The sequence below is a fragment of the Wolffia australiana genome, chromosome 2 (genome assembly GCF_029677425.1).
Source record: "Wolffia australiana isolate 7733 chromosome 2, ASM2967742v1".
Taxonomy (NCBI): Eukaryota; Viridiplantae; Streptophyta; class Magnoliopsida; order Alismatales; family Araceae; genus Wolffia; species Wolffia australiana.
The window spans coordinates 15594502-15620014 of record NC_135836.1 but is presented as its reverse complement, the minus strand read 5'-3'; the positions used below and the strand labels follow the sequence as shown (position 1 = coordinate 15620014).

Sequence of the window (25513 nt, the reverse complement as noted above, 5' to 3'; positions counted from 1 at the left end):
CGTCCGCGCAGGCTCCGCCAGCACAAGCGCCTCCCGTGCCTGATCGCCCACCCCTCTGGCTACTGTCAATCATCCTCTGGTCTTTCATTGTCCTCGGACCGTTTGCCATCATCTGTGCCGAATGCAGATTGTCTCTTCTCCAACCCATTAGTGATACGCCGAGAATTCCCCGCAGCCTCGACATGCACTCCGGTGCTGAGGTATCCCTGAACTCTTTGGTGTCGCGTGTTCTTCACCTAGTGTTCCGCGAGAAGTTCTTCCACCACCGTCGGATTTGTCTTAGACTTTCTGGAATTTTTAACGACTAGTGGATTAGGTCTTTTCTCGAGTTTTCCCATGAGCGTGAGTTCGATAGTATTGATTTTGGTGCTTAGCATCATCGCAATGGTTGAAGACCCCCGATGGGATGCTAGATTCGCAGTGGTCGCAGTACTCCCGCCCTCGATGAGGAAAGGGGCTGCACCACTACTATTTCATCGGATTTAAGCCTTCGAAATCGTCAGTGAAATTTGTGGTTTGTTTTATCCATTCCCTCTCTACACCAATCCCAAATCTAGCATCCCATCATTCATTTCCCACTCTCTTTAGTCATCTTACACCCCTCATCACCCGTTGTCCTACATCTTGTTGATGACACTGACATGTTGGACAAGAGAAGAATACAACGCCACCGATGGGACAACCACAACTACACTGGGGTCGTAACCACAACTACACTGGAGTTGTAAACGAAGACAATATGTGTGGAGAAGACATGGACATTAAACATTTTGGATTTCTTTCTTAGTGTAGACAGCCAAACTGTTTAAAGTTTTTTGGGGGTTTGGTAATGACTTTCTTATACTTTCTTATTTGCCACATTGTTGAATGATGACTACTAGGGAATGGCACGTCCGGGACGTGACGCCCCAAACGTGACGGGACGGTGACGAATCGTGACGGACGGTGATGTGACGAACTGGTCGTCACGTCACCGTCACGTCACCTGTCCAAGAGATCGGGAGAGAGAGTGCAAGAGAGAGAGAGATCGGGAGAAAGTGCGATAGAGGGAGAGAGAGAGAGAGAGATCTGGAGAGAGAGTGCGAGAGAGAGAAAGAGAGAGAGAGAGAGAGAGAGAGAGAGAGAGCGATAGAGAGAACGAAAGATAGAGAGCGAGAGAGAAGGAGAGAACGAAAGAGAGAGAGCGAGAGAGAAAGGGAGAGTGAGAGAGGGAGAGAACGAGAGCGAGAGAGAAAGAGAGAGCGAGAGAGGGAGAGAACGAAAGAGAGAGCGAGAGAGAAAGAGAGAGTGAGAGAGGGAGAGAACGAGAGAGAAAGAGAGAGTGAGAGAGGGAGAGAATGAGAGCCAGAGAGAGAGAGAACGAGAGAGAGAGAGAGAGAGAGAGAGAGACTTATTAAAATATCGTCACGGACGTCATCCGTGACGGACGTCACTCGTCTGGACCACCCCGTCACCGTGACGTCACCGTCACGGGCGATCCGTCACTGTCACCGTCACCGTCACCGTCACGGGCCCTCTGATTCGTCATCGTCACCGTCACGTCATCCGTCACGAGCCCGTCATGGTGACGCGTGACTTGACGGATGACGATTGCCGATCATTGAAGTCTACATCTGGGACAAGGTGGGTCGGATCCTGGGCCACAGATCTCCAAGGTCCGTTCCGCGAGGCTGGGACGGGGCGGATGAGTTCATCTCGGTCGGGACTCGATAGCGTGGGTAATGTATGAACCGGGCTTCCCCCTGGGGAGATGCCAGAAGGATCCGGAGAAGATTCTCAAGCCTGGAATTTGATCGTAGTTTGTCGCACGGCAAGCTATAGCGCGGTAATCAAGCCCGTTTTCTTCTTCTGATCATCGGGCTTCTGTGTTAGTAATTGCAAGTTTGCTTTCTTGTCCTCGATTTCCCGTTCTCCTACAGTTGCCTTCTGACCGGTGAAGCCAGCCCCAGATGGCATCTCCCTTTCCAGATGACCTGAAAGTTTGGTGAAGATAGAATCTCTAATCATCAATTTACCGTCTATTTCACGTAAATTTTCCCTCTTTTGATGACTCGTTATTTTCGTTTCATCATTCGTGTTTGTTCGCAGCTAACCCTGGCCAATCTGTTGGAGAATCAAGAGCACTCTTCCTGTATCCTTTGAAAATTGCAGCTTTTCTGATCGTTCTTCTTCTCCCTGATCTATCTCTTTGTGTTCTGCAGGGGCGTTTTGTCTACCGGGAGTTGATGAAGCGCAAATCCCTGGAAATCCCTAGATGGCCGACAGAAAACAGTCATCATCCGGCTCTTTAAAGACCCTGTGAATTTGATTAACTTGAGGTTACAGGCGATATACGCATGCCAAATGAAGATTTCTTTGAATATATTTCATGGGTTACCGGACACTTTACCGCCGGCGTGGGCAACGATAGTAGCCGGGGTGTTTGTGCTCGCTACGCTCTCACTCTCTGGGTTTCTTGTTTTTGAGCACCTTTCAACCTACAAGAATCCAGAAGTGTGCTTCTCATCTGAGCATTAATTTATTTCATTATATACATGCTCCCATGTTATTGATTTTCTTAATTTCAATTCGTCACGGTTTGGCCTTTTTTTCTTACTCAGGAACAGAAGTTTCTCATCGGTGTCATATTGATGGCTCCTTGTTATGCAATTGAGTCGGTGAGTAATCTCAGTAGCCTGTGAGCATTCTTCTTATTTATCGTAAATCGGAATTTGTTGCTCAATATCAGTGCTCAGTTTTCAGCAATCAAAATCTTAACCATCGTACAGTTGAGAGAAAGCGTTTCAGAACTCAGCGATGGGAATATATGCCTCTAAATATACGACAGAAGTTTTCCCCTGTTTGTCGTTGTGATTAGCCGGCCTTTGCATTTTTAAGTTGGTGTTATGCCTTTTATACCGCAAACCTAGGGGGGCATTTTTATATGCTTTCAAATCCTACTTATGTATGTTTTCTGCTTTCTTCCGTCATTATGGTTTTACAATGAATTTCATGGAAAATATAATCAACAATTTGGATAATATGGAAGATGTTCTTCTAATTTCCTTGCTCCACGTGTAGTAAAAGAAATTTATATCCTTTCATTGCAGTATATATCTTTGGCCAACCCCTCTTTGAGTGTCGACTGTGAGATTCTACGCGATTGCTATGAAGCACTTGCGATGTATTGCTTCGGGAGATACCTCATCGCTTGCTTAGGTATGCTTTGATATGGATCTCTTACTACGTTTCGTCACATCATCTCATATTAACATTCTTTATTTAGAGACATAGCTCCTCTCGTCTTCAATTTAGAAAACCCTGAAATCTTTCTAATGGGGATAAAAGCTCCTTGCTAATTATGATTTTAAAAGACTTTTATTTTAGGCAAAATCCGAAGGGGTCTTAGACTACGTTGCTTTTTAAATGCTGTACTAACTTTGCTAAACTACTCTACCTTGTTATGATGGTTTTTTCTCCAAATTATTCATCTATGTTTCAATGGAGGGTAAAATATTTCTTTATCTATTCATGTAGCCTGATTGCATACATCCTTAGTTGCTCAGAGTGCTTTTATCTTGTTCCGCTATAGGCTATTTGGGAAGACAGAGAGTGCCTATTTTTCTATTTTTACGAATAAATCTGTCAGTTTCCTCGAATTCATCCCACTTCAGTGTGAAATCAGTTGAATTACTTCTGTACATATGTTGTGGCATTTTAGCTCATAAGGGGCATACTTCTGTACTTATAAGTACTTGTTGCCCTCTCTTTAGAAGGGCAGTCAAGAATCAAGGTAAGATCAGCTGTTTGGCTCACTGTAGCAATCTTCTTCGTCTTGGTTCTGTCCCCTCAGACCTTCCAGTGATTCCCTACCCTACCCTTGCCGATCAGTTCTCTTCTAGTCTTCGATGATCCCCGTCCCGCGATCATCAACCCTCTACCCTTCATACAGCTTGTCGCTGTTTGATCCCTGCCTCCTCAATTCAACCCCTTCTGATCACTCCTTCCTACTATCCAACCTTGGAAGCATCTACCCTTTATCAATATATTTCTTGATTCTTATCGCTGGATCTAGCACATCTGTGACAGTTGGTCCACATCTTCATCAGAATTCAGGGCTCTGCATACTACATTGCAAGACGAAATGTGTGATCATTCTGCCGCAATCTTCTATTTTGCAGGTGGGGAGGAAAGAGCTATCCAGTTCATGCGGAGACAAGGTGGCTCTGTCTCTAACGAACCGCTCTTATCCAAGACATCAGAAAAAGGGATCATAAACCATCCATTCCCGATGAATTTCTTCCTCAGACCTTGGAAAGTTGGAGAATGGTTTTACCTACTCATAAAGTTTGGAATCGTTCAATATGTACGGTGCCCTTGTACCTTCTTCTCATCTCCTAGCAAAGAATGAAGCGTGTGATGTTTCCCCCTGCAGATGATAATTAAAACTGTTCTTGCTGTCTTGGCCGTGATTCTTGAGGCTTTCGGAGTCTACTGCGAAGGGGAATTTAAATTGTCATGTGGGTAAGTTTGATATGCCACTAGAGATTTAAATGCTCGCCCATCTTTCCAATCAAACCATCTTTGTGACTTCTGTGAGTGATCTTCCAGCTACCCTTACATGGCGGTCATCCTCAACTTCAGTCAGTCGTGGGCATTATACTGTTTAGTCCAGTTCTATGCGGCCACCAAGGACGAGCTTGCCCACATAAAGCCGCTGGCGAAATTCCTCATGTTCAAGTCGATCGTGTTCCTCACATGGTGGCAAGGGGTGGCCATTGCCATCTTGTACTCCCTGGGCTTGTTCAAGAGCCCTCTTGCTCAAGGCCTCCAGTTCAAATCCAGCGTCCAAGACTTCATCATCTGCATCGAGGTATTTTCATCAGAAATCTATAACAAAATTCGCACCATTTCTCATTCTGTGAGTAGCATCCTTGACGAGTTCATCAACATTGATGATGATCTTGGTAGAAATCGGTTCATTTCACCGGAGATTTGATCGGCCGGCGTGTTCTTTCCAGCACAGATGGGGATCGCGGCTGCAGTCCACCTCCGCGTGTTCCCCGCCGAGCCTTACGCGTTGATGGGCGATCGAGCCGGCGGCGCAGTCTCCGTGCTCGGCGACTACGTCTCCGTCGAATGCCCGGTTGATCCGGACGAAGTAAGGGAAAGCGAGCGCCCTACAAAGCTTCGTCTTCCGCAGGCCGACGACGGCAGCAGAGGCGGGATGACGACCATCAGAGAAAGCGTTCGCGACGTCGTCCTCGGCGGCGGCGGATACGTACGAAATTCGTCATCCGTGCCCTAATTTCACCGCCGTGGATGGAAATTGTTCTGATCTGTGCGGTGGATCAATCGCAGATCGTCAGCGACGTGAAGTTCACGATGACGCAGGCGGTGGAGCCGATGGAGAAGGGGCTGTCGCGATTCAACGAGAAGCTCCACAGGATCTCGCAGAACATCAAGAAGAACGACAAGGAGAGGAAGAGGGCCAAGGACGACGCCTGCGTGTCGTCCGCGTCGTCCGGTCGGGGGCTGGTCAGGGGGATCGACGATCCGTTGCTGAGCGGCGGAAGCCTCAGCGACAGCGGCGCCGCCGCGAGGCGGCGGAGGCAGCGGCGGCGGACGGGGTATGGTAGCGCGGAGAGCGGCGGCGAGAGCGGCGACCAGGGCCGGCAGAGCTACGTCGGGCAGTACGAGATACGCGGTAGAAGATGGATTACCAAAGAGTGAGCAAGAGATTACTGTCTTGGATTCTGGTTGTGTATATCCGGGGGGGTGGGGGGCAACATCGTCTTTTCTCATGTTTTTGTAATTTTATCGGTATCGGATAATCGGAAGGGATAAAAATAAGTTCCGGATCAATGGACGGGACGGGACGACGTCTAAATCGTCGGAAAACTAAAGTTCGCCCCATCCTATGTCCCAATTTTTTGCTTTCGTCTAAATCGTCCCGTCCAGGATTCATCCCGTCCCATGTTTTAGTCCTGTCCAGGAAATTCTCATCCCATCCAACGTCTCGGGACGAAACAGGGTGTGAGTCAGCATTAAACCATTCAGAAATTGACGTGTGGTGCAGCACGTGCATCAGGCAGGTGGACCTGTCACGCCCATACTATACTCCCACAGGACAAAAGAACCGTCCCGTCCCCCGTCCAAGGCCCCAGAAGGGATGGCCCGTTATTTCGTCCATAGATGAAGCAATCGTCCCGTCCGGGGAGGGGCGGACAATTCTTTGTCCCGTCAATCGTCCGAAGTCCTGCAGGGGATGATTTTTTTGTCCACAGAAAAAATTACCGTCCCGTCTGTGTCCCTACACTATAGATAAAACAGTATCAGCCATCGACGATATCCTGAAATCAGATTCCAGTTTTAAATATTAGTTGCCATAGTAAGAGGGTTGTACATTTAGGGTCGAGGACCAATCAGACCAGACTGAACTGGGAACGTAAGGCCTGCATTTGAGGGCAACCCTGAGCGGAATCAGAAGTGAATGATTAAACCCAACTTGTTGGAGAGGTTTCTATTGAGCTCAGCGTAGCTATAGCATATTTGACCATCTAGGGGCACCCACTTGACGAAGAGGAGTTATTCAAAGGCAGGCTACAAGAACCCATCTAAACCTCTTTCTCTATGGAATGTTTCTTCCTTCGCTATTTGCCCCTGCAGTTCTCCATGAAGAAAGATAGCTGCTGAGGGAGAAAGACCCCGAGCAGGAGATAGAGTGAGAGGAGGAAAGAAGGGAAGGGAGGTGAAGGGGCAGTCATTACCAGCGGCTCTAAAGCTGGTTATGTTGATAGTCAACGTAAACATCAACATATATTTTCTAAGTTTACTTTGACATCAACTAGTCAACCTGACTAGACCGGAATCGGACCAAGACCGAACTAAAAGGGATTGGAACCGGCCAGAACTTTACATAAGATTCAGGTCTTTGCTAAAAACAGGTACCAGACCATTTTTAAATATGGGTTTTTTACGGCACGAGTGTGAATGGAAAATTAGGAAGCAGTTATTGGCAAGTGGGCTGACATAGCTGTCCCGCAAGTTTAATAGATGACAGGAGGGTGGAGCGACAGCACCAGGGTAGGGCAAGGGTCTAGTATCATAAGCATGGTAGGGCAAGGGTGACTAGCAGTGACCACATATTCATACACAAAGGCATATTCATCCATATGTCTTTTTCTATGTATTTATTTGTTTTTTGATAATTTAAATATTGATGGAATTCGATTATATTATTGAATAATTTACAAATAGCATTTTTCAGGAAAAAAAATGTTATGCAGTATTGAAAGTAAATAAAGTACGCAGTTTTGCACTCCGGTCTCAGTTTTTGGAAAAAACCTATACCTAAACTTGAGTACAATCTCAGTTCAGTTAAAGATCAGTAACAGTTTGGTAAAACTTATTAGTTCAATTTCAGGTATCTAAAATATCAAAGTTTAAAAAGTGATGTCAAAATTTTAATTAAAAGAGTTTAAAAATCAACTTTGATAGGTAAATATACCGTTTTCTCATGGATTCATTGCAAAATCAAAGACAAAATTGTATTTTTTATATTATTTATAATTGATATTTATATTTGTATTCATATTACTGTACACATTCAATTTTATTTATTTTTTCACATTTGTATTGATTTTCATTTTCATAATTATATTCATATTTATAACTGTATTTATAGTTTTATTTGTATTTATTAATATTTATTGTTTCATTAATATTTGTATTTCTATTTTTATTTGTATTTATAATTTCATTTGTAGTTCCAATTACATTTATCTATATACAAATATATATATCTTTGTAAATTTTATTGCATTTATATTTAGACGTATGTGTATTTGTATTTTTCCTTATATTTTTGCTTTTATGTATAATATTACTTAAAAAAGGTGAAATGGTTTAGATTGAGGAATGGCCTAGATTGATGAATATCATGTGCTCGTCAAGCCAAATCATACTTCCATTTTGTATTACGTTTATTGAAATAAATATTTATTTTTATTATTCTCATGTGATCTTTATAATGTGACCATGAATACATTATTATCATCATGTGACCATGAATATGTGCAATGACTTAGCGAATTATGATGAGAGCATAGTACATTGATCAATTGTATCTAAACATTGCCTATTCAATGAATATTGGAGATGGAAATAAAGTGTCATGAAGTAATAACAATATATTATCCCACTTATATGACAAGTATGACCGATCATGTGGCCATTAGTATAGAGACACTAAGGACAAACTATTGGTGATTCTTAGGGAAATAGTTCACTAAATTGATATGTATGAATCCCTCAATTGTATTAGTGTAGAGACATTAACATCAATCAAGTCGATTCACATCATCAGTGTACAAGTGGTCCTTAGACTTAAGACATCAGAGACATATCGTAGATGGACGAGTACATTTTGAATTTGACTTATGAGTCCCTGATCACAGAATTCAAATAAGTCTTAGCTCGGATAAAGCAATAATTACTCGAAGGTGATTGAGTGGTTGATAAGTCCAAATTTAGGGATTTTATGTCATTGTTTTGATTCAAACAGCCAACAATATTTATGAAAAATTTCCACTTAAATACTCTATAATTAATATAGGGCAAGTAAGGAGTCGATCCACAGAGAGGCAGAAACTTAATTTCAGAATTTTTTTTCTCAAGCTCGCGACGAAGAAAATGATTTTAAATGTGAAAAATACAATCTCGAGGGTTTTTCTATATTTTAGGTAATTTTCATAATTCCCTATGATTTAAGTTAAGCCAAAATACGAAGAGAAACACAAAATAATATTTTCACACTATTTTTTCTATTTTCTCTTAGGAAATTAATCAGAAATAAATATTTTTTAGAATTTTATGGAATTAAATTGACATAAAAACAACTATAAATATTAAAAACGAGAGATAAAGATTTTTAAAGAATTTTTTAGATGTTAAAATGATTTAAAATAGATTATATGAATTTTCTAGATTTTTCCTGATTTTTCCAGATTTTTTCTGTTTTTTTAAATACTAAAAATGTGAAATTTACCTACTCCGGTGATCGCCAGAGCGGCGGCGGCGGCGGCGGCGGAGCGAAATGGGCCGGCGGGCCTGGGTTGGCCCGTAGAGGGCTTGCCTTAGTGGGTCAGCCCACTAAGGTTAGCCCAATTTGGCTAAGTGGAGAATTAGCCAAATTGGGCTTAAGCCTTATTGGGCTTAACCCAATGGCCAGGACTTAGCCGATTTGGCTAAGTCCTGCAAAGGGTAGTCCTGTGCCATGCGGTCGTGTGCGCTGGCTGCGCGCGGTCCGGCGGGCAGAGGGCTGTCTCTGCCGCACGGGCACCGCAGGGCACCGCACGGTGGCGGCTAGAAGACAGAAATTTGTGTTTTGAAAAGATAAAAAATGATATTTTAATGCAATTTTTTTGGGATTCGAAGTAGGGAATGCTCGAGGATCTAGAGAGATATAGGGAGATATTTTAGAGTGATAAATTTTTTTTCTAGAGAGATAACATGTCAAAATGAGAGGATAGAGAGAGAAAATGAAGAGATAGAGAGAGAAAATGAAGAGATAGTGTATAGAGAGTTTGAGAGGGAATTTGAAGGTGTAGATGAAGGAGATTTTTTATGAAATTTTTAGGTGATGAACTGTGGATATGGATGAATTTCTAGAGAGATAAATAACAGATTCTAGAGAGAGAAAGGGCCGAAATGAGGAGATAAAGAGAGAAAATGAAGAGAGAGTGTAGAAGGAGTTTGAGATAGAATTTGGATGTGCAAATGAAGAAGATTTTTTATGAAATTTTTAGGGGAGTAACTATGGATATATATGAAGTCTAGTGAGAGAAAAAACTTATTTAGAGAGAGAGTGGAGAAAATGAGTGTTTAGAGTGGGAAAGTGATGGATTTTAAGGGTAAATGGATTGGAAGTGACGGAGAAGGTAGAAATCTAAGATCCTAAAGCCTCAATGCGAGTTTAGTGAGCCCTCAATTCTTCCTCTCAAGTATGGATCCTTATATTTTGCCAGGGTCAGGCATTTTTCAATGCAAACAAGAGACGAGATTAAGAGAAAACTTCAATAAACTTACATTAAGCAGGTTGAACAACCTGGATTCTGAAAAATGCCTTGCCCTGCTGGCCAGCCACTTGCTAGACCACATCCAGAATGAGAGAAAATTAGGGAGAAAAAGTCTATTTATACATTTTGAGAATTGCTAAAATACCCCTTTGGGCATTATCTATTCTCTTTTCTTACCATTGTGCCTCTTTTTCTCCATTGGTTGAGAGCTTTGCCTTGTAATTTCCAGTTTGTTTCTTTTGTAATGTGTTTGCAGGCCCAATAGGTAGGTCAGGTCGTGGTCCAAGCCCCTCTGATCTCTCGTTTGAAAGCCCACAATACCGTTTCATCATTTGCAGCCCATTTTGATAATCACTAAGCTCCCAAGAGTCCTCCAATTTTGCTGAGAATGATATCTTCTAATTCCTATAAATTTTTGCACTTTTGGAACTATAAAATACTCATCAGAAATCAAACTGATTGACTTCATAGAAGTCAATGAAGTTAGTGAAAAAATAATCATAATGTGCAAAAATTGGAATTTCTAGCTAATGCATAAATATTTGGTTAATTCAAATAATAACATGATAAATTATAAATTAACAATACTAAAAACATCTAAAATGTATACAAATATAGGTTCATTTATCATGTTATCAGTGGTCAAGATGGCCCCATGGTGTAGGATGAGATTTAATCGAGGAAGAAGACACATTAAATAGCTGGCTAAAATGCAAGGTGAAGGATTCAATTTTGAGGGAGAAACAAATTTGGAAAATAAATAGAAGGATGAATGCCTGTGATTCCATTTATTCATAGTGTCCAATTAAATATCAATATATTTCAAGGATAAAAAATGATTCACTTATGCAATAAAAAACTATCAATATAGTCTTCCATGCCATCGTCACAGGTGGACGTGTGGGCCCGTGGCCTAACGAGGAGCGCACGATTCTAGCTATGTACAGTTCTATCGATAAGATAAACTTACATTTTATTTGCAATTTTAATTTAATGTTTCCAATGTGGAACAAGTTTCCAACTTGCCACCAGGTGCATAAGTTCTACATAAATGGCTCATTTGGCCTTCAAGATTAGTACCTAAATGCTGTCAAATTTTATTATCTTGTCCTCATCCTCTTGGATTACATCACAAACATAATTATTTCCAATACCGGTCAAAATAATTAAATAACGACATCCTAGAGTCAAATTTCTAGACTATCATTATCGTCGTGATTAAACAATCCTTCACAAAAGGGTATGTCCTGTACACAAACACATTCCTCGACTCTTCAATATTTATTTGATACCTGGTACCGGCATCTGCCGCCGTCCAAAAGGTAGCAATATACAGCCCGAGGCCCGATGCACGATATCCTCTATAGTACCGATATCCGATATCAGCATCTGACACCATCAGTATCATGGTACTGCAATAGGCCCAAATCAGTATCACGGTACAAAAAAATTGGTGATGACGAAACGGACCTGGCCCTAATCAATGTCATGCTACTATATCACGAGTGTGGAGATGTGGACTGTGGAGACTGGCGACATACTTCTGAGTTCTGACTACGGCTTTAAAGAAGAGACGGGTGAGGAGCGACAAAGAGTAGCAACAGCTGTTGAATTGCAAACTCTCGGTTGGAAAGAAGCAAACCATGCCATCGTCGTTGCCTCTGTCGCTTCCCCGAGTTTCTCCCAGTCAAGGCGCGACCAAATACGGCAAGGCGAGCTTTCTTCCCATCTTCTTCTTCTTTTGGACCGTTCAGAGTCGCGGGATGTAGATTAGATTGATGGGTTTATGAATTTTGGTGTGAATTCTGAAATTTGGGTGTTGTTCGAGGTCAGCGGATCGAGTGCTCGATTTCTTAATTATCATTTCCTTCTCGTTTTGATCATGATTTCGCCCCCCCCCCCCCCCCGTTGGCCTGCGATCGGTGCGAGACAAGTTGTGGGTTTCTCCTTGCATTTTATAAATGTGCTTTGAATTCCAATTTAATAATGATAATCATGATATTCTGGATAAAAATTAGATTCGCTGAGGTTCATTGGACAAGTATTTGCATGATGAATAGATTTCGCGCTTCCTCTTACGGTTGACAGTGGAACCACTTCCCGTCGTGTGGGACAAAGTTCTCGCCTGTGCCGCTGTAGGCAGGTAATATCAAATTTGTGGAGATCTTTGATTGGGTTCTTTGACACGTTGGAAATAAAAACAGTCTCAAATTATATGCGATAGAATGTTAGAGGATCAAAAGGATGCGTAGGAAACGATTGACAAATGATCTGATGCCATGTTAGGGATTACTCAGCTCTATCCTCTGCAGAGAAGAGAACCATTTTGGTTAGAAAACTCCAACAAGTGCTGTCTACTGAATCCAAGGGCCCCGACTTTAGAGTTTCATTAAAATGGGGTGTTTTGGAGGACAGCGGGCCTATTAAAAGTGGGTTACTAGAAACAGCCGGAACGTCGAAGAGAGTAAAAATGGATTTTCAATATTCTTGATACGAGTCTTCTGAAATTTTTTTCTTATTTGTTTGACTCTATTTCTCTGCGGGCTCATTCACAGGTGCGAAGACAACACCAATTTCCTTTGCCACATCTCATTAGTTTGTCAGGGCACAGGTGGGCTGATTCGCAGAGAGCCTGTTTTTCAGCATTTTCAGGCGAATTACTGAGGAGAAAAAAGGTACTTTTTAAGTTCAACCTTTTTCCAAGAGATATTGATGCTCGATGGTATGAAGATAAGTTCTCAGGTGTTGTTAGAGTTTCTGCTTTCGTCTCTTATCTCCATCGTGATATCTTTTACATCACCCGATGAAATGACTCGATTAACATTTTTCTCAGGTTGGACGTGACATTTTAATCTCTGCCAACCTCAAAGTGGACACAACGATGACATCCATGGAAGAAGATCTGGATAATCTTGAGATTTACAGCTTGGACCCGTATTTACACCATTATAAAGATCACCTCAAGTACAGAGCTCAGAAATTTTTTGAGCAATTAAAGTTGATTGAGGAACACGAATGCAGTCTTGAGGACTTTGCGAAAGGTCCAATTTTAAATCTGAACTTCATATCAACCTCTCTTGAAATAATACGCCGATGTTTTTTGTTTTATTACATATGATGCCCAGAAACTGATATTTATCGCTATGAAGAAGCACAAAAAAAATCACATGCATTCTCCTTCGGAACACATAAATGTTTTAAGTCATGTTTTTAGATCCATTTCGACTGTAAATTGCATCGGGGCCTTGTAACTCATATTCTCGGAATTTGTTGATTATGATATTTTGCGGCTAATTTACCAGAGATGCTGCTGTCTTGAGTTGATTGAATCGGTGATCATTATTAGGTCTAATATAACCCAGGGGCTTCGGCGTCCAGCATGGATAAATTGGCCTCTTTTTTCCATTTTATTCTCCGCAGACTCGGATTGTCCTTTGTTTTCTTCTTTACCACTCGGAAAAAGGGTTTCAACGCTTTTATGGATGTTTTTTATGCTTCTTTGTGTAATATGAATCGGAAGAATGGGATTAATTAACTGCTGATTATAATTAAGTTCATACCCCAATTATTGGTCGTGCAGATCGATGAATTTTCTAACTGATAAGTAGAACGAATTGTTTCCTGACTCGGAGCAATTTACATATGATAAAAATGATAGCTAGTCTGAGACATACAAGATAAATTAAAGTGGATGCCATGGCTTGAGCACAAAAGTAGTTCTCTGCCAGTTTTAAACAGGCTAAACCTCCATGGATATTTGACGGAGCAGAAAAATCGATTTGTACAGAACAAAAAGGGCTGTTATATCATTTCTCACTGTCTGTTTGTATACAAGTAGATTTTTTTGGCATAATGACCATTCAGCCCTTAACGGGAGAAGATAGCGCGATGGGAAATAGGCCAACGGCCATATTTTCTTCAAACTGTGTGAACGTTACATACATGTGCGTATGCTGTCAACAATATTAAACTTTGCAGATTTACTAAATCTATCTTCTAAAATCATTTCCTAAAGAAATCACCTTGATGCTGCTTTGCCAGGTTGAATACTGTTGGTTTAGTCTGACGGGTTGATGAGTAGGCGACTCATCAAATCATTTTCCATTTTTCGTTTGCAGGACCTCACTGCCAGTGATTCTTCTGGTTGTGGATTTTTGTTTAATTGTGGCTTCAATCTCTTTTCTTCCCCTTCACTTTACTTGGATATTAATTTTCCCAATTAGGCTTAGGGAATGACTCAGGCGCCCTGATTGCTTTTGAAGTGTAGGATCTGAAAATGATACAATATCAGTGTTTTGAAACTGAAAAACCCCTTAAGCAGTCAATATCGCTAGTGGACCATGAAAAGACCAGCGTAGTTCAGTTTGATTATAATTTGGACGTTCATAATGCGCATTTTTTACTACTGATAATTAACCAAAGGGGAATTTCCTCGCCATAACTTCATTCTTTACGTTCTGTCCGTCTTTAAGGTTACCTGAAGTTTGGATTCAACCGAGAGGACGATTCAGTGGTGTACCGGGAGTGGGCTCCGGCTGCGCAGTCAGTATCTTACTTTCTATTCTGTTTATAGATTTTTAACACATCTCAAGACCTCCAACGATGGTCCTTTTTTGAGGCGTTCAACCTAGGATAACACCTGTTTAACTTTTAAGACAGACTGTTTACCATGTTTCTGAAGGGAAGCGCAGATTATCGGAGACTTTAATGGATGGGACGGATCTAACCATCAGATGGCCAGAAATGAATATGGCGTTTGGACGATCAAAATCCCCGACGTAGGAGTACCAGCCATCCCACACAATTCCAAAGTGAAATTTCGTTTCAAGCAGGGGAACGGAGTCTGGGCTGACCGGATTCCCGCTTGGATAAGATTCGCAACCGTTGACCCATCAAGATTCGCCGCTCCTTACGACGGCGTTTATTGGAATCCTCCGCCTTCTCAGAGGTATCACCCAAATCCTCTTGTTTTTATCTTTTTATAAATTTTAATATCAATGAGAGTGGAGCCGTAGAGAATAAAAATTCTAGAGAATTGACAAGGGATAAAGAGGAAGAAACAGCCACACACCCTTTCACTACAATTTGCAGAAGTACATCTTACAAGTGAATAAACATGCTACTTATGGACAAGGGGAATGCTTTGACCAGGTGCTTTCATTAGCCTCCATAACTAACAAATATATTGTCAAATTTCTTCCTGAAGGTACGAGTTCAAACACCCACGCCCAGAGAAACCAATCTCCCCTCGCATATACGAAGCCCACGTCGGAATGAGCGGATCAGAACCAAGAGTTAACTCATACAGAGAGTTTGCAGACGACATTCTGCCCCGAGTAAAATCAAATAATTACAACACAGTGCAGCTGATGGCGATTATGGAGCACTCATACTATGGATCATTTGGGTACCATGTCACCAATTTTTTCGCCGTCAGCAGCCGATCTGGAACCCCGGAAGATCTCAAGTATCTGATCGACAAGGCCCACGGCCTTGGTCTCCGGGTCTTGATGGATGTTGTCCACAGCCATGCCAGCAACAACATTACAGATGGGCTCAATGGGTATGATGTTGGCCAGTGCCCACAAGACTCCTACTTCCACGCCGGAGACAGGGGACATCATAAACTGTGGGACAGCAGACTGTTCAACTACGCCAATTGGGAAGTCTTGCGCTTTCTTCTTTCCAACCTCAGATGGTGGCTGGACGAGTTTGGGTTCGACGGATTCCGATTTGATGGGGTTACCTCAATGCTGTATCATCACCATGGTATCAACATAGGATTCAGCGGCAATTATGGAGAGTATTTCAGTGAGTCTACTGATGTGGATGCTGTTGTGTACATGATGCTGGCAAATCGCCTCATCCATAATCTCTTGCCAGATGCCACTGTCGTCGCCGAGGATGTGTCTGGGATGCCCACTCTGTGCCGGCCCGTTTCGGAGGGCGGTGTAGGCTTTGATTACCGCCTGGCTATGGCCATCCCAGATAAGTGGATTGATTACCTGAAGAACAAACCAGATGAACAGTGGTCCATGAAAGAAATTGTAGCCTCCCTGACGAACAGGAGGTATACAGAGAATTGCATAGCCTATGCTGAAAGCCATGATCAGGTAAAAAAAAACCTTATTACCTGTCCTTTTGTCCAAATTTATGAATTTTCCTTTTATAATTACTCATCATCGCCCAGGCCATTGTTGGGGACAAGACGATCGCATTCTTGTTGATGGACCAAGAGATGTACACCGGAATGTCTGATTTGACTCCTCCGTCGCCTGTTGTTCAACGGGGCATTGCGCTTCACAAGGTCAGCTTGATTTTTAGTCAACCTGCTAATTTTTTGTGGTCGAACCTCTCTTGATCAAACGTGATCTCATGGGGTTAATGGCAGATGATCCACTTGATCACAATGGCGCTGGGAGGCCAAGGCTATCTAAATTTCATGGGAAACGAGGTTTCGTTCCTTCCTTGTTTGATCTTCTACGGCTCGAGATTCTTCCTTCAACTCGCAGATAACTCCTCTTTTCTCAGTTTGGGCACCCGGAGTGGATCGACTTTCCCAGGGAAGGAAATCGCTGGAGCTACGACAAGTGCCGCCGCCAGTGGAACCTCGTCGACGCGAGCCATTTGAGATACAAGGTCGTATTCGAGCAAGTATATGAATTTCTTCTTGGAATATTCACTAATCTCCCTAACATTTCACTCAAACCCCACGCAACGCAGTACATGAACGCGTTCAACAGGGCGATGAACGCCATGGACGACAAGTTCTCGTTCCTCTCGTCGACGAAGCAGATCGTGAGCAGCGCAGACGAAGAGGACAAGGTACCGAACCATGGCGAAGAGGCCTACTACCCTTGATCAAAGAATTATATAAACCTTGATCTCTTCCAGGTGATCGTGTTCGAGCGGGGGGATTTGGTCTTCGTGTTCAACTTCCATCCGGACAACACTTACCACGGGTGAGCGAAATCCAAGCTATAGACGAGATTTAAACCTGATTTAAACCTGATTAGCGCCGTTGCTGTGATGAAGATACAAGGTGGGGTGCGATCTGCCGGGCAAGTACAGAGCGGCGCTCGACAGCGACGCGCCGGAGTTCGGCGGGCTCGGCAGAGTACGTGAATTCTGATTAAGAAATCGAGTTCAGAAAGATCGATGGAAAAAAGATCAAACTGGGGAAGAATCGCAGGTGGGTGGCGACGTGGATCACTTCACCTCGCCGGAGGGAGTTCCGGGCTTGAAAGAGACCAACTTCAACGGCCGGCCCAACTCGTTCAGAGTCCTCTCCCCGGCCCGGACCTGCGTGGTCTACTACAAGGTCAACGAAGACCAGGACTCGGCCGACGACGCCGGCCCTCTTGACGCCGACGACGGCGACGCGGAGGAGGCGCCGGCGGAGCCGCCCGGGTCCGACATCCTCGTCCCGGCGATCATGGCGGAGCTGGAAGCGGGCTTCGAGGACGACGAAGACGAAGACGAAGACGAAGACGAAGACGGAGACGACGCGTATTACTACGAGTTGGATGACGGGTCGGACGAGTGAGAGGAGAGGTCCTGGTCGAACCGCTGGGCGGAGACGGTGAGCAGCTTGTTGAGGGAGAGTTGTTTGCCTCTGACGTGCTTCTTGGCTTCGTAGCGGGGTTTGATGCGGTCGTCGAGCTTGTAGCCGAGGAAGGCGGGGAAGGCGAGGAGCTCGGCCACGTCGCGGTCCATCTCCCGGACCAGGTACTCGAGCTTCTGCTCCAAGGCCTGGCGCCGGTACTGAAGCACCTGCGGGTGGCGGCGGCTCATGGCCAGCACCCCTTCGGCGCCCAGCCCGTAGCCCAGGAGCGTCTCCACCGCGCCCTGCAGGCTCCCGCAGCTCGTCCGGGTCACGGCCGCGACCGCGCCCGCCATCTCCCTGGTCCCGGGCCGGTGGCCCAGCTTCACCAGGAAGGCCAGCTTCTTCCCCAGGTTGTCCTCCGACAGGCCGAGGAACAGCGGCGCCTTCACCAGGAACCTGAACAGCTGCTCCCCCCCGCGCACCCCGCAGAGCCGGAGCAGCTCGACCCGGCGCGCCAGCCTCCTCTCCCGGCTCGCGCTGAACACGCTCGGGTACACCATCGCCACTCTGAACACCTGCTCCCGGCTCAGCCCCTCCCCTTGCCAGTACTCCACGTGCTCCCCCACGTGGTCCGCGGTGTAGGCCAGGATGCCCGGCAGCTTCCGCACCAGCCGCGCCGCCTCCCGCGCGTCCCCCCCCGCCAGCTCCCGCAGCCGCTCCAGCCGCGGGCGCAGCTGCGCAGCGCCCTGGTTCAGCAGCGCCGGCCGCCGCAGCACCACCTCCGCGCCCACCCTCATCAGCAGCCGCACCGTCTCCTCCACCTCCTCCGCCGTCCTCGCGCACAACGCCTTCCTTATGTTCGCCCCGTTGAGCACCCCCGCCAGCCGCGCCCGCGGCACGCCGAGCTCCGCCAGGAGCGCGATCTTGTCCGGCAGCCCGGCCAGCTCCGGCGCGGTCGCCGTCGCCAGGAGCCGCTCCAGCTTGGCCGGCTCGATACCGCCCGCGAGCTCGCCGGCCAGCAACTCCAGCAGCCGCTGCATCTTCTCCGAGGTCAGGATCTCGGGGAGCCGCGCCACCGCGCCCGGCACCGCCGCCTCCGCGAGCCCCGCCGACCGCAGCAGGTCCAGCCGCCGGCGCAGCGACTCGGGCCGCAGCAGCGCCACGTGGCGGTGCCGGTCGCAGAGCGCCCGCGCCGCGTCCCCGTCGAATCCGAACTCGCAGAGGAGGTGGACGATTCCGGGGAGAGGATTGCCTCCATCGTACCTAGCCTCCGTCCTCAGCACGCAGGCGGCGGCGGAGCGCCGGCCCGAGCGACAGACAAGGGCTTTGCGGATGAACACCGCCGGCGCGCCGCCTAACAGCGCCGCCGTCATCTTCTTATCCCGGAAAGAGTACACAAAAGAACCTCCTCGTCTCTCACCGTTTTTTTCCTTCTGTTATTGGGCCTGGCGGGCTCCTACTATTGGGCCAGAATATGCAAATATATTAGAAGAATTAGATATCGAATATTCACCCGATATATCCATCCCATAAGGGTCAGGACAAGACCGGATTGGAACTAGACTCGGAACCGGACCAGTAGACAAACAGTTTCACATAAATCCAAAATTGAGCTCAATCCATTATTTAGAAATTACAGGTAGACATGGTAGTTCTGTTCTTTTGGTGCGAATTTGTGCGAATTGTTCGTTCTTTTCGGTTTTCCGAACAGAAAAAAAATGTATTCGAACAGAACATTGAACAGACCCGTGTTCTGTTCTTTTGTTCGCTTTGTGCGAATTTTAGTCTAATTTTGTGCGAATGTGGGAATTTGTGCGAATGTGCGAATTTTGTTCATTTTTGAAAAAGAAAAAGAACAGAACAAAGAACAAGGGCCTCTGCGGCTCTTTTGTTCGAATTTTGTGTTCGTTTTCAAATGAACAGACCAGAACGACCATGTCTAATTACAGGTGACTGACACACCCCCAGCCTGGCTGTCTGGAATAATTATTAACAAATAACAATAACTATATCAACATGTGTGGAGTAATTAAATTTTTATAATCTAACATAGAAGAAAGATATCAAATATTCCTATTTATACATGCGGATAATCGAGGCTATCAAAATTCGGTAATATATAGCAAAGGATATGGATATAGAGCATTGTTGGCATCGTCATCGGATATCATGGAAGTTGACCATAAGGGGGGGGGGAGGGAAGATGTGGTGGCGAGGTAGGGTTTGATTTAATGAAAGTCGAAGGGAATCGGGGAGCCTACGCGGCTCGATCTGTGTGGGCGGAGGGGACTGCGGGAATCCATGGCGGACGCCTCTGAGCCGCTATCTCCAAATCCTTATCCCGAATAACTCCGAATTGAACACCGTCCTCTTCTCCCTCTCCCGCCTTCTCCTTCTTCTCCCCCTCCTCGCTTGGGGGCTTCGATGGAAACCCTCGGCTTGTTGCAGGGCTGAATGCTCCACCATTTTCCGCAATAGTCGAGGGTTTTGCCTGCCATGGGGCTGATTCTCAGCGCTGTGCCCGGGCTGGTGCTTCTCTTCGGCCCGCTCGCCGCCGCGGTCCTCGTCGGCCTTCTCATCGGCTGGGCGTGGCGCCCCAAATGGGCGGCTTCCGTCGCCGCTGCCTACGGCGAGAGTCTCCAGGCCGCCAATCCTCTTTCTTCGCTTTCCCCCCTTAACTCCCCCGACGTTTCGCTTCTCGGATTGGGCCTCCCCAGGCTCAACTCCTTCAAGGCTCAGCTTCCCAGCTGCATTACCACCTTCATCGGCGATCAGACGGTGTTCAAACCCTCCGATGAACTCCCCGGAAGGTACCCTCTTTGAAGAAAATTCTCTCTTTTTTGGGTCTTCTCTGTAGTGATGGCTTGTTCTGGAACGCAGCCCTTCCGAGAAGGGTGTTGAAGGATTGGCTGTGACCACGGAGGATCTTGACTACCTCTACCAGCTCGTCGAGGTGACCGATGGCGGCCCGGCCTGGCGGCAGATGATGGACAGGTCGATTCCCGGCATGAACTATCAAGCCTGGCAAAGGGATAACGAGGTTGAAGACCTCTCTTTCACCACTGGGTTTTCCCTTCTTGATCGTTTTTAGTCAATCTTTGTTTTTTTCTGCTCTTCCAGACGGGTCCTCCCCAGTACCGCAGCAGTACGATTTACGAGGATGTCACTCCGGATATATTGAAGGATTTTTTCTGGGACGATGAGTTCCGTATTGAGGGCAAGTGGGATGACATGCTCATCTATCACAAGACGTTGGAAGAGTGCAAGAAGACCGGAACGATGATCGTTCAATGGGTTAGGAAGGTGAGGTTTTGCTCGAGCGCTTCTTCGATCGATTACTGCCGAATCTGGTTGCTCTGTGCTGAGGCGTTCTTGCTCTTTTTCCCAGTTTCCCTTCTTCTGTAGCAATCGCGAGTATATAATTGGTCGCCGGATCTGGGAGTCGGATGGTGCCTACTACTGCGTTACAAAGGTATTAGCTGTTGCCGGATCCGGCCCTGTTTAAAATCATGAACGAGATGAAATTCCTGTTTTTTTCCTCTCTATGTGATGAATGAGGAGATTATAGATGTCGCCGAACTGTTTGGGGAAACGGATTATTTTGATTTAACCAATTTATAGAGGTTATGATATCTCAATTATGCGAATTAGAGGAAACGATTTGTTGTTGGGATCATGCCGTTGTCTAATTTATTTATCAAGGATTAACTCAATGACTCCTTGGTATTTGACACCTTCACTTGTTCACAATTAAACAATAAGTGTGCAGTTGATTTTTTTTTTTTTTTTTTAAAGTTCTCAGTTGCTTATCATACTTGTTCAGTACTCTCTTTTCTTCGAAAAGAATAATCTTCAATAGTCGCTTTACTTCGCATGTGTGTTATGGGGAAGGAGTACTTCGTTTTGGTGATTGATGTCTTAGGATGTGTTTCTGAATGATATGTCGGGTTCATATAGCTGCTAAATGACGTACATAGACCCAAAATGACGTGATTAAGAAAATTTTTAGCTGCTTATCGTCGTCTGCTTTGCATATTTCTTCAGAATTGCTTTGACAGCTATGCCCAAAATCATCATTTGATAAACACTTCATGTCATTGTTTCTCGACAATCTATCTTTTCTTTATGAGTGGTTGGCTTTTGGCCGAAGCATAACCTGAATAATTTGTACCTCCCCCCCCTCCCCCAGCGACTTCTTTGCTTTCTGTTACTCCGTTTAATTTTCTCATCAATTTCATCAATCTGACTTACATTGTCTTCTCAGGGCGTGCCTTACCCATCAGTACCCAGAAGAAACAAACCTCGACGTGTGGACTTGTACTACTCGAGCTGGTGCATCCGCACTGGTACTAACCTTTTCCTCTCCCCTGTCGTTGACTTTCCTAGTCCACACATAATCCTTGTTTTCTTCTGACTTGCCTCAATGGTGCAGCGGAGTCACGGAGAGACGGTCAACGGACGGCTACCGAAGTGCTGCTCTTCCACTATGAGGACATGGGGATCCCAAGGGAGATCGCCAAGCTGGGAATTAGGCAAGGAATGTGGGGCTGTGTCAAGAAGATTGAGCCCGGGCTTCGGGCCTACCAGGCCGTGAAACAGGCCAGCAAGCCATTGTCACCCTGCGCCGCCATGGCCCACATAACGACAAAAGTCAATGCCGGTTACTTGAGAGCTTTGCAGGCAAATGACAACTCCTCTGAGATAGAGGAGCCTGTCAAGAAGGGGAGGGGAATTCCCAGGTTTCTCGTCATTGGAGGTGCCGTCGCCCTCGCCTGCACCCTCGACCGGGGCCTTCTCACCAAGGCCCTCATCTTCGGAGTCGCCCGCCGGGTCGCCAAGATTGCGAGGTGATTCTTCTCTCTCTTGCTCTCTCTCTCTCTCTATTGCTCTCCCTCTCTTCTCTCTCTACCTTTCTCTCTCCATCTCTCTGTGAGTCGCGGAAGAGGTTGTGGAATTCATTGCATATGTTAGCGAAGTATCTAGATGAGATGGTTCTGTAATGTCTATAAGATGGTCTTATGAAATGAAAGGATTGCATAATTCAGTTCTGCAGTTCTGAAATCCTTCAAAATTGATCTAGGATACATTTTCTCTTTGATACTTTACTTCCACCTCTATCACCTCTTTTCCATGGGAGAGCATAAGAACAATATTTTTCCAGCTCAGCTTTCATTCAAGGTTCTTGTGTACAAAAGTGCTGTGAAATCAACTTTCGCAGTCTAGTTGTTATTTGAGACTTATGCATCATTGGGTTTATGTTTTAATGTTTATTTGTGGTTTACTTATTAGAATTAACCTTATAAGTAACCATAAGTATATGTTTATTTCAATAAATTAGACCAATATGAACTAATGAAATATACATTAATGCAGGTGACTTGCTTTTCATATGAATGTAGAGACATAATGTAAGGCTCCAAGAGGTTCTCAAATGCTAATTATTTAATTTGTAAGAGGTTGATAAATGATATAAAAAATAGCATGCTGATTTTCATAGTAATTCTTGCATTTTACGTGTTATTATCATCACAATCATCATAAATCCATGTTATTATGGCTTACCCTTATTTACTATATTATTAGAATGAAGTTCAATTTTTGTATGTTGTGTTTTTTTGAAAGAATTTTCTGACAAAGTTTCATAAAGAAAATACTTTTGTAAGTCAGAAAATATAAATTTAGATATATTTAAAATTGTTAGAGTTTATTATAATTTTGGAATGATAGTCTATTTAAAATTGTTAGAGTTTATTATAATTTTGGCATTTTATGGAATTCATAAAGAAAATAAATTTAAAAGTCAGATAATATAATTTGGATTTATTTAAATATTATAAATGAACTTGTTGAGGGTAGTTCCATCTTTGCCTCCATCCATCCACCATCTTGGAACTAAAAATAGAATCCCCCATCCATGAAGTGATCAATTCTCACACCATAATTAGTTATCATAGTTATGACTGGTGCATTAAAGATCTATAAAGATATCATTTTATATTTTCACGACCTTCATTCCATCGTCTTCTTGAGCTCTTTTCCCTTATACTGAGGGAGAACGATTCCATCTTGATCACTTCATGGCCCTGGGGGATTATTTGATCTGTGAGCTAAAACTAGTTTTGACTACATGACATGGACTCATAGATCAGAGTTAGCATAACCATGTCTGAGGGCCACCTTCAAACCCATGACATCAAATGATCTAGTTAACACTTAGGGATAAAAGTATCCATGGATTCACATGGACCAATTCAGTGACCAATTTCTAGTATAACCACACAAAGTATATCTCTATCTATAGATCTGTACTCATTATACAAAGTTTTCTTCTCCCAAATCCTTCATGTTGAATTCACTGGACATCCATGTCATTACTTTGGACAACATTCCTACATCATTTCCAATGCGTCTAATGTCATTAACTTAAATCATTTAAAAAGTGATCAAGCTCCCTCTAATCTTTATGTACACACAAGGATTATCTCAATTCTTAATTAAGTCATAAGATTTGATCACTTTGATGAATCTTAAACTCCAACTTATGGAAGCCCACTTCATTCCATGTGTGCGCCTTTAAAACTTGCACACTTTGTAAGTGTAACGTTTAGGTGCTATCAAATACACTGTTTCATCATAATTTACATCGAGTGAGATAGTCTTGACATCTATTTCATATCTTCTAATCATGGTGTACTTCTGTTGAGATGAATTTTACTTCACTTTATCATGCCAAGTAATGAGAAACTGTGCCGTATTACACTATCTATCTTTGAAGATAACCGTTATCCATAGAACTTCCCCTCGAGCACCATATTTTATTAAAAATCCCCATATATCTGTTTTTAATTCATACCCCACTAGTCATTAGAATCATATCATGATATATGGACATTTAATTGCTCTAAAATGATTAAATATACTTTTATAATGATACTATGATTATGATGGATTTTTTGTCATCTTTATGGAAGGGTTTGGCATCATATTCATCAAGGACAAATTTCTATATTGGGATATTTTTTAGATTTATAAAATTATATTTATAAATATTTTAATTTTTCAAAAAATAGATTTTTCATGGAAATTTATGAATTAGAATATATAGATATTTGAATATCCATATGAATTAGTATTCTGTTTTAAGTTTATTTCAACAATACCATGCATCCCTATCACAACAAGCACGACAATCTTCAATGGTTAGCAGCACTAATCATTGCATTAAGGTGCAATTATGACATCATGAATCGTGATGCTATAATGCACCAATCATTATCTGACATTCTAATGCTGTGATAATAAACGTGATTCACAAGTTGAGAATATTTATAAAAGAAAATTTAAAAGCAAAGTCAAAAAGTGTGACAGTGCACATGGCACACACGCATACTACTAAGATTGATTAAAAAGATATTGAGAGCTTGATGTGGCGCACAGAAAAAGTATCACGTCAGGCAATCATGGGAGAATCCTCCCCTATTTCTAATGTGAATGACACACGCCAATGTGTCATTCACTAATAAATAAAGAACTAGAAAAAGAAAGTGATGTGGCGGCCGCCAACGCATATCTATGTCGCCATTAAATAAGAATGAAAAAAATGCATTTTGTCTTTTCTGTTGTAGGTACATGTGGCAGTCTCAAAACACGTGATTGCCAACGACTAGGAAATTTCTTCTATGATTAATCTCTGAGTTATTGGACGGCTTCACCGAAAATAGAAAAAGAAGAAGCGCGAGTGGAAATATTGAGGAGAGAGAAAAAATGGATGACTAGGATTGCTCCAAATTCAAAGTTCAATATCTGGCGTTCTAAGGATATTATTGAGTTGAAATTTTTAGAGATGCTTCATCTTTACCCCCTCTATCCATCCATGTCCTCCGATCTATAGATAAAGGCATGGATCACT

General features: G+C 43.8%; 4 protein-coding genes across 11 annotated transcripts; 3 read left to right on the top strand and 1 right to left on the bottom strand.

Annotated features, from left to right (window-relative positions):
• Window positions 1-1644: 1644 nt before the first annotated feature.
• LAZ1 (organic solute transporter ostalpha protein (DUF300)) lies at window positions 1645-5919 on the top strand. Of its 7 annotated transcripts, none has more exons than XM_078592277.1 (11): window positions 1648-1825; window positions 1920-1979; window positions 2089-2131; window positions 2202-2493; window positions 2601-2657; window positions 3090-3198; window positions 4161-4345; window positions 4415-4503; window positions 4591-4852; window positions 5006-5260; window positions 5341-5919. In XM_078592277.1, exons 4-11 carry the CDS (start codon window positions 2344-2346, stop codon window positions 5710-5712), a joined length of 1479 nt encoding a protein of 492 aa, XP_078448403.1. In that variant the 5' UTR covers window positions 1648-1825; window positions 1920-1979; window positions 2089-2131; window positions 2202-2343; the 3' UTR covers window positions 5713-5919. The 7 variants fall into 7 exon arrangements, with proteins under 7 accessions (XP_078448405.1, XP_078448403.1, XP_078448401.1 ...); XM_078592275.1 differs by having other exon boundaries at window positions 1920-1984; XM_078592276.1 differs by having other exon boundaries at window positions 2089-2493.
• A 5654-nt stretch (window positions 5920-11573) lies between these two features.
• LOC144716980 (1,4-alpha-glucan-branching enzyme, chloroplastic/amyloplastic-like) lies at window positions 11574-17677 on the top strand. 2 transcript variants are annotated; one of them, XM_078592270.1, is made up of 13 exons: window positions 11574-11770; window positions 12614-12733; window positions 12892-13099; window positions 14531-14600; window positions 14740-15006; window positions 15265-16171; window positions 16249-16365; window positions 16450-16512; window positions 16590-16697; window positions 16782-16883; window positions 16953-17020; window positions 17094-17175; window positions 17251-17677. In XM_078592270.1, exons 1-13 carry the CDS (start codon window positions 11702-11704, stop codon window positions 17602-17604), a joined length of 2535 nt encoding a protein of 844 aa, XP_078448396.1. In that variant the 5' UTR covers window positions 11574-11701; the 3' UTR covers window positions 17605-17677. The 2 variants fall into 2 exon arrangements, with proteins under 2 accessions (XP_078448396.1, XP_078448398.1); XM_078592272.1 differs by lacking the exons at window positions 11574-11770; window positions 12614-12733; window positions 12892-13099 and having other exon boundaries at window positions 14532-14600; window positions 14718-15006.
• Window positions 17678-17848: 171 nt separating this feature from the next.
• On the bottom strand, window positions 17849-18977 carry PTAC15 (plastid transcriptionally active 15). Its single transcript, XM_078591491.1, has 2 exons — window positions 17937-18977; window positions 17849-17863 (listed from the first exon to the last, which is right to left on the bottom strand). Exons 1-2 carry the CDS (start codon window positions 18975-18977, stop codon window positions 17849-17851), a joined length of 1056 nt encoding a protein of 351 aa, XP_078447617.1.
• An 873-nt stretch (window positions 18978-19850) lies between these two features.
• LOC144716979 (uncharacterized) lies at window positions 19851-22656 on the top strand. The gene is made up of 6 exons (XM_078592269.1): window positions 19851-20414; window positions 20485-20644; window positions 20725-20907; window positions 20993-21076; window positions 21869-21950; window positions 22037-22656. The coding sequence occupies exons 1-6, from the start codon at window positions 20101-20103 to the stop codon at window positions 22453-22455; spliced, it is 1242 nt and encodes a 413-aa protein (XP_078448395.1). The 5' UTR covers window positions 19851-20100; the 3' UTR covers window positions 22456-22656.
• Window positions 22657-25513: the final 2857 nt, after the last annotated feature.

Coding starts and splice junctions, on each gene's coding strand:
- PTAC15 (XM_078591491.1), bottom strand. CDS start 18,977: ATGACGGCGGCGCTGTTAGGCGGCGCGCCGGCGGTGTTCATCCGCAAA.
- LOC144716980 (XM_078592270.1), top strand. CDS start 11,702: ATGCCATCGTCGTTGCCTCTGTCGCTTCCCCGAGTTTCTCCCAGTCAA. Junction 11,771..12,613: donor GCGCGACCAAATACGGCAAG/GCGAGCTTTCTT, acceptor GCTCATTCACAG/GTGCGAAGACAACACCAATT. Junction 15,007..15,264: donor AATCCTCCGCCTTCTCAGAG/GTATCACCCAAA, acceptor TTCTTCCTGAAG/GTACGAGTTCAAACACCCAC.
- LAZ1 (XM_078592278.1), top strand. CDS start 2,344: ATGAAGATTTCTTTGAATATATTTCATGGGTTACCGGACACTTTACCG. Junction 2,658..3,089: donor CTTGTTATGCAATTGAGTCG/GTGAGTAATCTC, acceptor CTTTCATTGCAG/TATATATCTTTGGCCAACCC. Junction 5,261..5,340: donor TCCTCGGCGGCGGCGGATAC/GTACGAAATTCG, acceptor GATCAATCGCAG/ATCGTCAGCGACGTGAAGTT.
- LOC144716979 (XM_078592269.1), top strand. CDS start 20,101: ATGGGGCTGATTCTCAGCGCTGTGCCCGGGCTGGTGCTTCTCTTCGGC. Junction 21,077..21,868: donor CCTACTACTGCGTTACAAAG/GTATTAGCTGTT, acceptor TTGTCTTCTCAG/GGCGTGCCTTACCCATCAGT. Junction 21,951..22,036: donor GAGCTGGTGCATCCGCACTG/GTACTAACCTTT, acceptor TCAATGGTGCAG/CGGAGTCACGGAGAGACGGT.